A 12254-nucleotide genomic window follows, 5' to 3' on the forward strand; every position below is an offset into this window, starting at 1 on the left:
GACGCTCTCTGCTTTCCATCAAGCTTTAGCTCCGAAAAACACTTTGATTCGTGCTTGCAGCCTCGTTCGATAAGTACACACACAGAGAGAGCGCAGAACAAGAGCATCTCTCTCTTGAGCAGCAGCAAAGAGAGCACGTGCCTGCAATATAGCCCCCTCCCCTCCAATAGCACATGTCAGCTCAAAGAAATCCATTTCCCAGCACTCGTATGTGGGCTCCTTTTGTTCTTTCCGCTCTGAAGGACCTTGCACTAGTTACCCACGGCCTGGCGGCTTCATCCTGCTCACATCCTGTTAGCCATAACGCAACGCCACACACAGAGTGCATTGTGAGCTGTCTGTTCGATTTGCAGTCGAGAGGCATAACCTTGAATGTGGCTTTTAGACATTTTCAAACGAGCAAACAATGCGAACGGCCAGGAGAGAGGGGGAGGCGTAGGGGGAGGGGGGGAGAAAAAACTGCTGTATATTGTCATAGAACTGGCAAAACATTGCGTCAGCTGCGAATGCTGCCATAAATAAAAACTCATTAGCTCTGGCCTATACCAATAGACGTTTACGCTTGGGTGTGTGTGCACTCGTGGGGATGTCTGTATCTATTCTTACGTCTTACAAGCCACACAAAATCGAGATACCACAAAATGCGAAAACCTGGAGCGTTTAAGCTTTAGGGCAAAGGTCACAGACTATAATTAGGAAACATTCGAAAGGAAAAACGTGAAAATAAGAGGGAAACAAAAACAAAAAGCTGGGCCCAACGTGGGGCTCGAACCCACGACCCTGAGATTAAGAGTCTCATGCTCTAGCGACTGAGCTAGCCGGGCACCTGAGAACGGTGAAATCCAATGGCTAGCAAGGAGATAAGAACCTTATGTACTACCATATGTACTATACATAATTATATGCATCAACATTTGATTCTCGATAGAAGACAGGAAAACTCTTCTACGCATTAAATTATGCTATGTTATAGCAGTTCCCCAAGGAACTTTAAGAACTTAACTTAACTTCGATGTACCGACATAATATTACGGTTGAAAACAGAGTATATGCACCGAAAACTGGTCCATGGCCTTGCATACATAAAATATGTGTCGATTAAGTGCTTTTTATACAACAGGTTATTCATTCGAAATTGATTGAGCCCGACATTAGGTCAATTGGAATTTTATTTCCATTTTAAGTAAAATATAGTTTTACGCAACAGAAAAATGACAAAAGAAAAAAACGTCGCCCAACGTGGGGCTCGAACCCACGACCCTGAGATTAAGAGTCTCATGCTCTACCGACTGAGCTAGCCGGGCATGTAATTTAGGCCAAAACATATATCCACAAGGAATATTCGATATAGTATATAGTATATCCATTTCTATAAATAGTCTTTCGAAACAAAATTTTCCGAGCAGAATTTTCCTAGGATGGTATGGACATTATTTGTATGACTATCGATAGATTATCGATTATTGATTGCACTTTATTTGAAGTTTTCTTCGAATTCGATTAATTTTTACTCCTTGATCGATCACTATGAAACAACAAGTATCTTAGGGTTTGTCGGAAAAGAATGGGCATCTATGTATGTATATATATCTGTTTATTATTCACCTATTGCTTCAAAAGATAGACCAAAAATAAATGTCGCCCAACGTGGGGCTCGAACCCACGACCCTGAGATTAAGAGTCTCATGCTCTACCGACTGAGCTAGCCGGGCATGTGGGCCAATCGAATGCGATCCGTATCCGGCCAACACCTGCCAGGGCTGATGTCGATCTCAGTCGTGATTCCACCTCGTTCCACTGCGCCATAATATAAATATAGGGCATCGTTCGAAATGGTTTCGACAACGCCTTTTGGCAATTTCCATTGAACTGATTGTGATCGGATAGGTAATTTCAGTTACAATTATAATGCACCCAATCCGTATATAAACGGTTCACGGCGGAACTTGTGGCTCCATCGCGAAAAATGTTGACCCATCCAAAGTGCCTCTTCGTAGTGCTCCAGCTGAGTTTCGTCTGCCTATCTCGGGCGGTCGAGTACGAGTTCCTCCTGGAAAAGGATGGTCTGATGGCGCCGTGCGAGAATCATCCGGGCAACCCTTCAGGCTTGGATGCCCTCTTCGACATGTCCATATTGAACATAACGCAGAAGACAGAGTCCACTCTACAATTGACCGGAGATACCGTGATCGTGTGGCAGGATGTCGAGCCGAGCGATACCATAACGGTGAGTGCTAAACGGTCTTTTCAGCCTTTCCCATTTATAAATCTCCTATTTGTATCCAGCTGTTCGGACAAATCTACCAATTCGAGCAAGGCAACTGGCAGAAGACGATGTTCTCGGCTAGCAGCAAGGACTTTTGCAAGAACATGTTCGAGAAGAATCAATACTGGTACAAGTTCTGGACGCAAAATATCATCAACTCCAAGGACGTCAGGAAAACTTGCATCAATACCCGCGGCGTGAGCAGTCTCCATCCACAAGTCCCTGTTTTCGCTCATTTCCGCCTATGTTCCTCCATTGCAGTCCCTGGTGAAGCACGAGTCCTTCGACCTGGTTCTGAAGGCCAGTGTGAACGTGCCCAATCTGGGAGGTCGCTACAAGCTGGTGGTCCTGTTCGAGGCCTTCGACAAGCGCAACGTGAAACGTCCGGTGTCGATTTGCAGCGAGTTCCGCGGTATAATCCGAAGAGTCTAAGTCTAAAGGTCTAAAAGTCATTATAAATGCATGTTGAATCGGATATGTACGGTGAAATACCATTAAAATGGATCCGCTGTTCTTTAAAAGTCTAATTATATATGCATGTGGCATACAACATGCAACAAAATACACTTAAAGTTAAGATTGCCATCAGGTGGCGCACATCAGGGCATCAGGGCATTGCAGAGCGCCCCTGCATTGCCTCTTTGTTCAGTCCATAATGGAACACCAGGAGGATAGCAAGGAAAAGTGCCGGGCGCACGACTGGTGGGCCGAGTTCTGTCAGGACTCGGCCGTCCACGGCATGCCGTATTTGGCTAGGCGGGACCTGCACTGGGTGGAGCGCCTCTTCTGGCTGGCCATGATCCTGGCCTCGGCCTACTACGCCATCAGCAGCTGCTACTCGCAGTGGGAGCGGTTCCGCAACAATCCGATTGTCTACGAGTACGAGTATCTCTTCGCGCTGCGCAACTTCACCTTTATCGGGCTCACATTCTGCACGACTTACGAGACGGAGGAGCAGGTGGCGAAGCTCATCAGAGAGTGAGTGTCTTTTCCAGAGACTATTCAGTTTAACAAGTCGCCATCGATCTAGCACTTGGGCAGTGGATCCCACTCAGGACCCCGCCAAGGCTGCCTACTACAAAGAGTTCCTTTATGTGCTGAATCGCTTGAGGTACAACAATTTGGAGACCCTGAAGCCCTTCGAGAACGACACCACTCTGAGCAATCTCGCCTATGTGGACATGCTGCTGGCGCTGCAGGAGAAAGTCCTGCCCAGTCCCAGGCCTGTCCTCATGGCGCCCATCATCACGGAGGTGGGTCTCTGCCAGTCCACGAGCCAATTGACGCGCTACGGCAATCCCTATGGCAGGCTGTGAGTTCTCCTTGCACTCGGATTTCTTCCGTCGCTAGCCTCTCGGTCTCTTCCAGAGAAACCCTGAACGTAACGCCCGTGCGGCAGTGCGGCTTCTTCAACGAATGCCAGTTCATGCACAAGCCCTTCAACAGCATCCAAACCCATGTGTTTCTGGTGAGCACCAGCATCTCTGGGGAAAAAATCGACTCCATTTTCATGCTCTTTTGCAGTATATGCACGATGTCAATGAACTGATGCTGCCCCACGACCGACGCACCATCACCTTCGACGCTAAGACCAAGAGCTCCTACGTCCTCAAGCTGCTGATTAGCTCCATTTCGGCGGACAGGGAAGTGCGCAACCTGCCGGTGGCCTATCGGAAGTGTCGCTATCACGACGAGAACAATCTCCGGTACTACAGCGTGAGTTTCCATCAAGGTCGGCTCGTTCTTGAACGGGATTCCCAAGCCCTGATCTCTCTCTGTGTACAGCCCTACCATCCGAGCCTGTGTCGTCTTGAGTGCCGCATCAACTGGGCCCTGAGCATGTGCCATTGCAAGCCCTTCTTTTATGCGGCTGCCCCACAGGCCCCCATCTGCAATGTGACCGGAATGCTCTGCCTGGCCGAATCCAATTGGCTGGAAAGGCCCTGCCACTGCTTCTCCCTGTGTCGAGAGACAACGTACAGTATCATCGAGGAGTACGAACAGAGCGGAGTGAGTATCCCCTCGAATGCATCCAACAAACTGCGATTTATATATCTTCTCGTTCTCAGGGCGATCAGAGCTACGTGGGCGAGCAGTTCGAGCGGACGATCATCATTAAGCTGGAACTGCCTAAGATGGGGATGAAGCGTCGCGTGGTCTTCAGCACGGATCAGCTGATTATGTCCTTTGGCGGAGCCATCGGACTTTTTCTAGGCGCTAGCTTCATGACCTTCTATGGTCTGATACATCTGTTCTTGCACTTTCTAGTGGTCCAATGCAAATGCCGGCCCAGGATCCCCCAAGACCGTGCTCCGGATGGGAAAAGAAAGTGGTTCACCTATAGGAAGCCATGATTTTTGAGTAAATTAACTTGATCTTTAATTATCCTTAGCTTTAAATAAACAGTTTTGGCTTTTTTAACTCTACAAATTATTTTTAAGCTTACAACTAGTCTTCAACTTAAAATAAAACAGAAAAACAGAACTAGAAAGATTTCCTTATGACACGTACATTAGCAGAGACATAAAGAAATGGAATTGTTGTCAGCTTAATGACATCAAAGTGGCTGGATGGCCAAGAGCATCGTAAAGTGAGGCCCTTAAGGGGAAGCCACAAAAGTGGCTACTTGGCGTTGCAGAGAAGAAAGCCGCCATGCCACACACGTTCGCCAGGGGGAGGGGGGGGGGGAGTTCGGTTCAGTTCAGAGAGCAGGGAAATTTTCACTTTTTGCGGAAGACAGTGAAGCAACAACTGCAGTGGAAAATCACTTTAAAGCGGAGATTTCCATTTCTCAAATGTGACAATTTGGCTCGGCTCCGAGGGGAGTCTTGGGGGAGTTTGTGGTGTCTTCAATTTACACACATTCGTCCACACTTGGCCAAAAGCCGAGTGCAGTCAGCGAAGCGAAACATAATTGTTGGTAAAGCTAACAACCTTTAAAGTTTTGCTTAATTTTAGTTTCTTTGGCGTTGCGTGTTCCTTGGCGCGGATTGAACCTGGATCGGAAAATTAGAAGCTTTTCAATTGCCGGCTGGAAGAAGCCGTTAGGAAACCAATTCATAAATAAGAATTAGCAAATAATGTAAACAGCAGACAACAACAAAAAAAGGAACGCTGTTTTCGTTCCTTTACGCTTATTATGGAAATTATAATGGCTAGATCCAAGAAGTTCTCTGTTTCTGGCATAAATTTGTTCTGGTCTGTTGCCAAAAAATAAATTAAGACCAAAAGCCAGACGGAGAGCCAGCCAAGCAATTAAAATGGAACTAATTTTAGTGTGTGGAGTGGATGGATGGATAGATCTCTCTGTTTGGGGCTGTTTAACCTTTGGGAACACCGCCGCCTCCCTCTCTCTCTCTCTCTCTCTCTGTCTTGGGTTGCATCTCTTCCACATTTGTGACATTTACATTGGCATTTGGCAACTTTGCGAGAGAACAACAAAGAACCGCAGCCAACAATCTTTAGCCATGAATGAGGCCGAGCAAAGCAAAAGCCAAGAATTACTCGGTAAGATGATCCACACACAAGCACACGGGCACACACTCGGGCATATTGCACACGTTCTCTCAGCATAGTATGTGTTTCTGCTCTAGTTCACACTCAGGTTGAAACGAACAACAACAACCTCTGCACAATTGCGTGTTGAACAATTTCCAAATTTCATAAATACCAAATGCACTCGCCCGCATCAGACAACCGCAGCAACAGTGTATGTACGATGCTCTCCACGCTCTTCGCACTTTGCTCTCCAGCCAAAAAGCTAAGTCCTACTCTCCGCGGGCAGGGTGTATTTCGATATAAGGTATGATATTTTCGCTTACTTTCTCTTCACTCATCCTCTGCGTTGTGACGACATTCACTCAAGCTAATTATGCCATTGAGAGAGAGGACTCTGGGGAGGATGCCTCACCTTGCCTAAGAGTGATGCTTAGAGGGACTTTGCTATTAATAGCAGCAGCAGCAGCAGCAGGCGGCCACAAGGCGGCACTTCTTATCTTCTTTCTTTCAACTGCAACTCCTACTCCTTCATCCTCCTCCTCCTCCGACCAGCCGTTAGTTTATTTTCGGGCAGACGAAACGAATTCCGACACCTGTCCAGAGAGCAATGACGAACAGACAGAGCAGCTGTCGGCAGCGAGAGCGGGACGTACGAGAGTGTTGAATGTGCTGAAAATGTAATTTTCGTTTCCAAATGCGCTCCCACTCACACTGCATGGCAAATGAAGCAAGAGGAAAGAGCAAAGAGGATAGAGGGGAGAACTTTCTCAGAGAGCTCAACTGGAAATGCCCTTCCCATGGGAAGTCTTGGCTTGGGAATAGGCAGCTGATGATGGGGTGAAACGAGATGGGATCAGCCATTTCAGTGCATGGAAAGATCATTCTGACATTCTGCAACTACTATATAATACATAATCCCTTTAAAAGAAGGGTATAAACATATTCGTGTGGCCTTTATTCTGTTCTACTTAAAGAGAGGATGAGCCTACACGCTGGGGAATGATAATGAGGGAGAAAAAGGGAGGCAAAGTGCTTCCGAGCGGCATTCTAATGTATTACCTGCTTTAAATTCATGCCATTAGGTTCCTAATCATTGGCAGCTGTCGGTAGTTCATCCAAGCCCAGCCCATCGGTCCCTCCCCCTCCCCCAAAGGCTCGGCTCCGCTCGGCATTAATTTAGTCTTGTTAAATGGAATTGTATACAGGCGCAATAAACATTTACTATGTACGAAAGTCAGTTGCCCCAAATGGCGTCATGAGAGCCATAAATTATTGATACCACGCAATAGACACTTGGCAATAAAATCAATTAATGATAAAAAAAAAACCGAAACAACCAAAATGCGCCTGGCAACGTTTCGGTTCGTTTCGTTGTCTCTCCTCAAGGGGCTTTAGATAAATGCGAAATGCGGAATGTGCGGAATTTGTCTTGTTTTTCCTCTTGCTATTCTGTAATTTAATTGCTATTTTTGACATTAAAACAATTTTAAAAAAATACGATAATTTTCGGTATTAAAAAACGAATTTCAAAACCCTTTTGCATTCATTTATGACTCTATATCAGAACTAAATGGTTTTTGTCTCTGACCTTGCCTTTAATTATTTTGTTTCTTCTCTTTTTTCTGCGCTCGAGGTTTTTGTTTACACACGAGAGAATTCCGGCCAAATGCCGAGAGTTCTTGACACACTCTGAGACACAATTGGAGACAATGAGAGCAAGTTACAGCAAAAAGCAAAAGCATAATTCCATTTTGTTTATTTTCCGAATGTTATTTGAGGTGGTTCAAAGAGACTGAGAGTCTGAGAGACAGAGAGAGAGAGAGAGAGGGAGAAAGTGTGGACGGAGATTTCCCCCAAAATTGATATGGAATTCCCAGAACAGAACCCACAGACGGAACAGAAGTTTCTGTCGAAATGCTCGTGTTCGAAAGCGATTTCGAATTTCCGCTGAAACATCAAAAAGAACTCACCTTCATGTCATTGATAATCTGTTGGAAAAGACTCCCCAGAGCAGAGCTATCGCGTTCCAGACTTAGATCCATTTTTCCTTAGTTTTATGTGACTTGCTCTCGATATGGTTAGGGTCGATCGAATTTCGAATTTCGAATTTCGGATTTCGTTATTCGTTCAGTTATTCGCTCGGATTGACTGGTTTCCTTCTAGATGTATGTATGTTATTCATTTGATTACTTTTGTTTCATTTTGATTGGAAAAGCCAAGTGATGAGCGGGGGATCTGTAAAAGATGTAAACATAGTAATTTAGTACAGACGTATAAATAGAATTACTTAACAAACTAATCTACAAGCACTTCCGAGTGGAAATCTGTGTCTCATCTGGATCATAAATTACCGGAGTTTTGTCGGCTACTAAGGCGGGTCCGGACGAGCTCTCGTAAATAATCAGAGATGTAAAACGATGTCTTCCCAAACAAGAAATTATGCTTAATTATGACAGATGGAGAGAGGGAGTTTCCCTCTGGCGTAGGCGCAACATGGGGACTGCATTTGGGGATCGTTGACCCACATTGGGAGAGAGCTATCAGTGTCATGATTTATTGTTCATGCAGTGGGCCTAATTGTTAATTATTAATCGATAATTGATAGGAGGGGGTGGGCAGCGCCCGTCCGCCCACAGGAAGTTGCAAGTTGCGCGTCCACAGCATAAATACGAATTATCGTCGAAGCACTAGACCTGAGGCCTGAGGCCCATACAAACGACTTTCATTAGGGAAGTGCAATAGTTGTGACCCATTTGTAAGTCGTTGGGTACGTGTCTGCTGGGGTTCTCCGCCAGTTGTACGGTTTTCGAAAGTGCGAGCCTTGAGAGCAATTAGTGCTTGAGAGGCGTCAAACGTACAGATTTTCAGAGTCAAGTTGTTGCATTAACCTTCGACCGCGGGCCAGCCAGCCCTGAAAGAGGCCCAGGCGCGGCTCGAGTCTCAAGTCTTAATGGCCATAACTCAAGTGAGACCTGCACTTGAGGCCATATCTTACTCTTTTTGGGCTGATTATGACATTGACGGCAACTCCGAGTGAAGTTCTTATACATGTGTTTTTTTTTGTGTACATCATCAATGCATTCAGAAAGCGTCCACAATAGATACTCAAGCGTGAAGGAAGCCAAGGCACACAAATGATAAAAAGCAACAGCAGCAACAACAACAACAACAACAACGAGTGCTGATTGCCCAGACTGCGTATCTTTTGTCTATGGGTCTAGGACTGCGGTTTGCGACTGTGGATACTCGCAGAGAAAAGCATCAGCGCCGTCAAAGAACAAGTTGTGGAAAAAGAAAGAAGGAAAGAAAACCAGCACGCGGAGTCGAGGCTTTGCACACCCCTGAAGACCGATCGATAAACTGTTATATGTTATATGAGCCCCTCAGAATATCTGGGTTGCAAATCACAGACTGTGCCCATCATACCCTCCGCCAAAGGGTATGCAGCAAGCGCGCACAACAAAGTCGCGGCGAAAAGGCAGACGCACTCACACAATCGCACACAAAGGCAGACGGAGCAAGGCAGAGCGAATGGAAGTACTAAACAAGTAGACCTGCATCTTTTCTCTCTATCTCTCCCTCCCTCTTTCTCTCTCTCTCTCTCTCTGTCTCCGCCTTAGTGGAATAGTAGTGTAAATGACCTCTCGAGATAAAATTGTGGCCACAAAGCAAACGATGACAGGCATCGCTGCTGCTGCTCTGCTGCTGCTCTGCTACTGCTCTGCTGCAGTGCTCGCAGAGTTGCAATTTCCTTTGCAGTGCGGAAATAAGTTTTTGTTTTCTTCTTTTTTTGGCAATTGACAGACTTAAATCTGGTTTTCATATTTACATATGTATATATGCCTGCATTGGATATACAAAACATTGACCCAGTTATCGTGCGGTTGCACTTAAATCATAAGCCTACAACTGGTCGAGCGAGTATGTACATACATATGTACATACATACATATGTATAGCTAAAATGTATCTGCATATTTCTTATCCACGGCTCGGCGGAAGCAGGCGGCGTTTTCCCAACGTGAAGATAAACGCTCTGGATGCTTGGGAAATCCAGAGCAGAGGCCACCGAACCGAGCTGGGGGTCAGGCCTGTTGCAGATCGTGCTCTGACCCCTCGGAACGGGGGAGGCCGTTCTTTTGGGCAGTAGCCAAATTACCAAATCGTGCATTAACAAAAACAACAGAGCACCACAAAAAGTCGCTTCCCAACAGGAAAACAACAATTTCGCAAAATACCCCAAAGAAGAAGAGCAAAAAAAAAACAATGGGAATAAAAAGGGGAATGCTGGATTGAGCAGGCCAAACTTTAGATACCCTTACCCTTACCTTTAGAAAATACAAACATCCAGAAAGAATCAAGAACTTGTTTGATCTGTTGGGTTCTACGCCTCTTTTTTCAAGGGTACAACAATGGGAATCAAAAGGGAACTGGAAACTCTGGAATCAGGGATCTGTGGAATAAGCCCGCATCAAGACACACACACACACACATACAGCACACACACACAAATGTCAAGTTGATTATGATGACGATGCTTTTGTTGGAGTTGTGTGGTGTCTAGGCTGGGATACGTTTTAATTCCAACTACGCATAATTTTCCGCCATATTTACTCTCTCTCTCTCTCTCTCTCTCTCTCTCCCTGTAGCCTGCGGTTTCACTGAGATTTCTGTTGAAACAGAAGCGGAAGCTGCGTTGTGGGGTAAAAGGGAGATTTGTATACACAACTCGCATGTCTTGTTGCATGTTGCATGGATTTCTATTACAGGAAGCGACTTGACTGACAGTCCCAGAGAAGCGGCGGCAAATGCTGCCAGACACCACTTCTGTCAAGGGCGACAGAGCTGTTGTTGCTGTTAATTGCTCACCAAATGATGGACGCACACGCACCTCTCTTTCCAGTCCCTCTCTCCCCCCCTCTCCTTGAGAGCAGCGCAATTATGCGTAAATGCAGATGAGTGAGTACGTTTAGGGCAGACCGGCAACGCGTCCGTGTCCGAGCAACCGCTCGAAAGACTAGGGCTCGGCAGAGCGGCAGAGGCAAGGAACCAAGAAAGCTTTAACGGCATTTCTTGGAGGCGAGCGCTTTAACGACTGAGAAGGTCCTGAGTAAACAGTTATTCTTGGGCTACAGCTAATTCCGTTTAAAAGTAAAAACCAGCTGATAAACAATCAAGAAAAACTATAGTATGAGCCATATGTTGACCGATATCAGGGCTGTGTTGTATGCCACATTGTGGTTCACACTCTTAAAATAGGCATTGTTTCAGGAAAATCAACAAAGCTTGGAACTTGGATAGTGTTCTTATCGGTGGGAAATGGTTTGCAAGTCTGAGGGTTTCCACTCTTAAAATGTGACACATTTCCTTTGGAGGAAGCACTTTCGTTTCGGCACTGCTTCTCCTTCGTAAAGCAACAATCAGATAATCCACTGCTGGAAACTTTCTTATCCACTCCATCTATTTATGTATGTACGAATGTTTGTCTTTCGTTCTCCCCGGCCCCATAAGTTCTAAGGGGATTCCGGTTAAACAAATAATATTACAGCTGCATATAAGTGTGTGGGACAGAGAGAGGTCTGCTATGGGACTTGGGCTTCTGCCAGATTTATACGGTACGAGGTGTCGTCTCTATCTAATACCGCAAGGTAAACGATACTTTGTAGATGGCAATTGTTGTGCATCCGAGAGCGCCGAGAGCGCCGAGAGCCCCCATGACTTTACACTTTCACCGGCAACAAACAACAACGACAACAGTGAGCATCTGTGGCCAGCCGCCAAGTGTCGAGATGTCTCGGCCCTTGGTCTCTCCGTGGGTCTGGGGTGGATCAGGGGCCTGGCTCCAGTCGAGCCAGCTGGGAAAGCGAGATGCTGGGCCGTTCGAAAAGAACGCATAAAACGATGATGATAATCTAAAGATCAAGTTTTTTATATTACTCGAACAAAATCGACAACGTCACCACGCACACATACACCAGCATTTATGTGTGTTTATCTGCGAGTATGTGTGATTTTCTATCTTTAGCGTCATCTGTGCTTTGCCTTGCATTTTCATTCCATTTGATGTTTATTTTTTTCTGATTTCTCTGCTTCTTTCTGGGATTCGGTGAGGGCATCTGCTTTTCCTCTGCCCCCACAAACACACACAGTCTCGTATGGCGCGTCATTAACCCAAATTTTCTATGAATAAAATATAGCGCAAAAAGGAAAATACTCAATGTTTATGGTGGAGCAATATTGAGCGGATTTCTTGTTTTTTTTTCGTTGCTTTCTGTTTTCGAGTTTTGTTCTCAATTAATTGAATAATTCGCAGCTCGTTTCGAGGGCTGCTGAAATGCGTCCAATCTATTGGATAATAGGCTGTTAGCCTGATAACCTGATTGATAAGGTTTCTGGTTATGCTTCGGTTGTGTTATCTAATCAGCAGGGACTCGGGAAGCACAATCGATTTGCTTTTGCCACACGTGTTGCAAGCTATGTACTATCGATC

At 45.7% G+C, this 12254-nt stretch overlaps 3 protein-coding genes and 3 non-coding genes across 6 annotated transcripts in view; 2 read left to right on the plus strand and 4 right to left on the minus strand.

The window, feature by feature from the left end:
- Nucleotides 1-12254, minus strand: part of LOC6590957 — a 38128-nt gene that overhangs the window by 21302 nt on the left and 4572 nt on the right. The window contains exon 2 of the mRNA XM_026987027.1: nucleotides 7735-7999. Coding sequence (XP_026842828.1) covers nucleotides 7735-7806 — 72 coding nt within the window. The 5' untranslated portion in view covers nucleotides 7807-7999. The remainder of the gene's footprint in view (nucleotides 1-7734; nucleotides 8000-12254) is intronic.
- Trnak-cuu lies at nucleotides 752-824 on the minus strand. The gene has a single exon. It is a non-coding gene; the product is annotated as a tRNA-Lys (tRNA).
- Nucleotides 1232-1304, minus strand: Trnak-cuu. Its single transcript has one exon. It is a non-coding gene; the product is annotated as a tRNA-Lys (tRNA).
- Nucleotides 1640-1712, minus strand: Trnak-cuu. Its single transcript has one exon. It is a non-coding gene; the product is annotated as a tRNA-Lys (tRNA).
- On the plus strand, nucleotides 1877-2782 carry LOC6590962. Its single transcript, XM_002015508.2, has 3 exons — nucleotides 1877-2227; nucleotides 2287-2463; nucleotides 2528-2782. The coding sequence occupies exons 1-3, from the start codon at nucleotides 1967-1969 to the stop codon at nucleotides 2696-2698; spliced, it is 609 nt and encodes a 202-aa protein (XP_002015544.1). The 5' UTR covers nucleotides 1877-1966; the 3' UTR covers nucleotides 2699-2782.
- LOC6590963 (sodium channel protein Nach) lies at nucleotides 2922-4620 on the plus strand. Its single transcript, XM_002015509.1, has 6 exons — nucleotides 2922-3244; nucleotides 3297-3578; nucleotides 3635-3734; nucleotides 3791-3982; nucleotides 4052-4276; nucleotides 4336-4620. The coding sequence occupies exons 1-6, from the start codon at nucleotides 2922-2924 to the stop codon at nucleotides 4618-4620; spliced, it is 1407 nt and encodes a 468-aa protein (XP_002015545.1).

Source organism: Drosophila persimilis, unplaced genomic scaffold, assembly GCF_003286085.1.
Source record: "Drosophila persimilis strain 14011-0111.01,24,50 unplaced genomic scaffold, DperRS2 tig00000002-arrow-pilon, whole genome shotgun sequence".
In the NCBI taxonomy this organism is placed as follows: Eukaryota; Metazoa; Arthropoda; class Insecta; order Diptera; family Drosophilidae; genus Drosophila; species Drosophila persimilis.

Excerpts from the sequence above, each read along its gene's own strand:
- LOC6590962 (XM_002015508.2), top strand. The coding sequence starts at position 1,967 with ATGTTGACCCATCCAAAGTGCCTCTTCGTAGTGCTCCAGCTGAGTTTC. Across the intron at positions 2,228-2,286 it reads AGCCGAGCGATACCATAACG|CTGTTCGGACAAATCTACCA; the intron begins GTGAGTGCTAAA and ends ATTTGTATCCAG. Across the intron at positions 2,464-2,527 it reads CTTGCATCAATACCCGCGGC|TCCCTGGTGAAGCACGAGTC; the intron begins GTGAGCAGTCTC and ends CCTCCATTGCAG.
- LOC6590963 (XM_002015509.1), top strand. The coding sequence starts at position 2,922 with ATGGAACACCAGGAGGATAGCAAGGAAAAGTGCCGGGCGCACGACTGG. Across the intron at positions 3,983-4,051 it reads ACAATCTCCGGTACTACAGC|CCCTACCATCCGAGCCTGTG; the intron begins GTGAGTTTCCAT and ends CTCTGTGTACAG. Across the intron at positions 4,277-4,335 it reads AGGAGTACGAACAGAGCGGA|GGCGATCAGAGCTACGTGGG; the intron begins GTGAGTATCCCC and ends TCTCGTTCTCAG.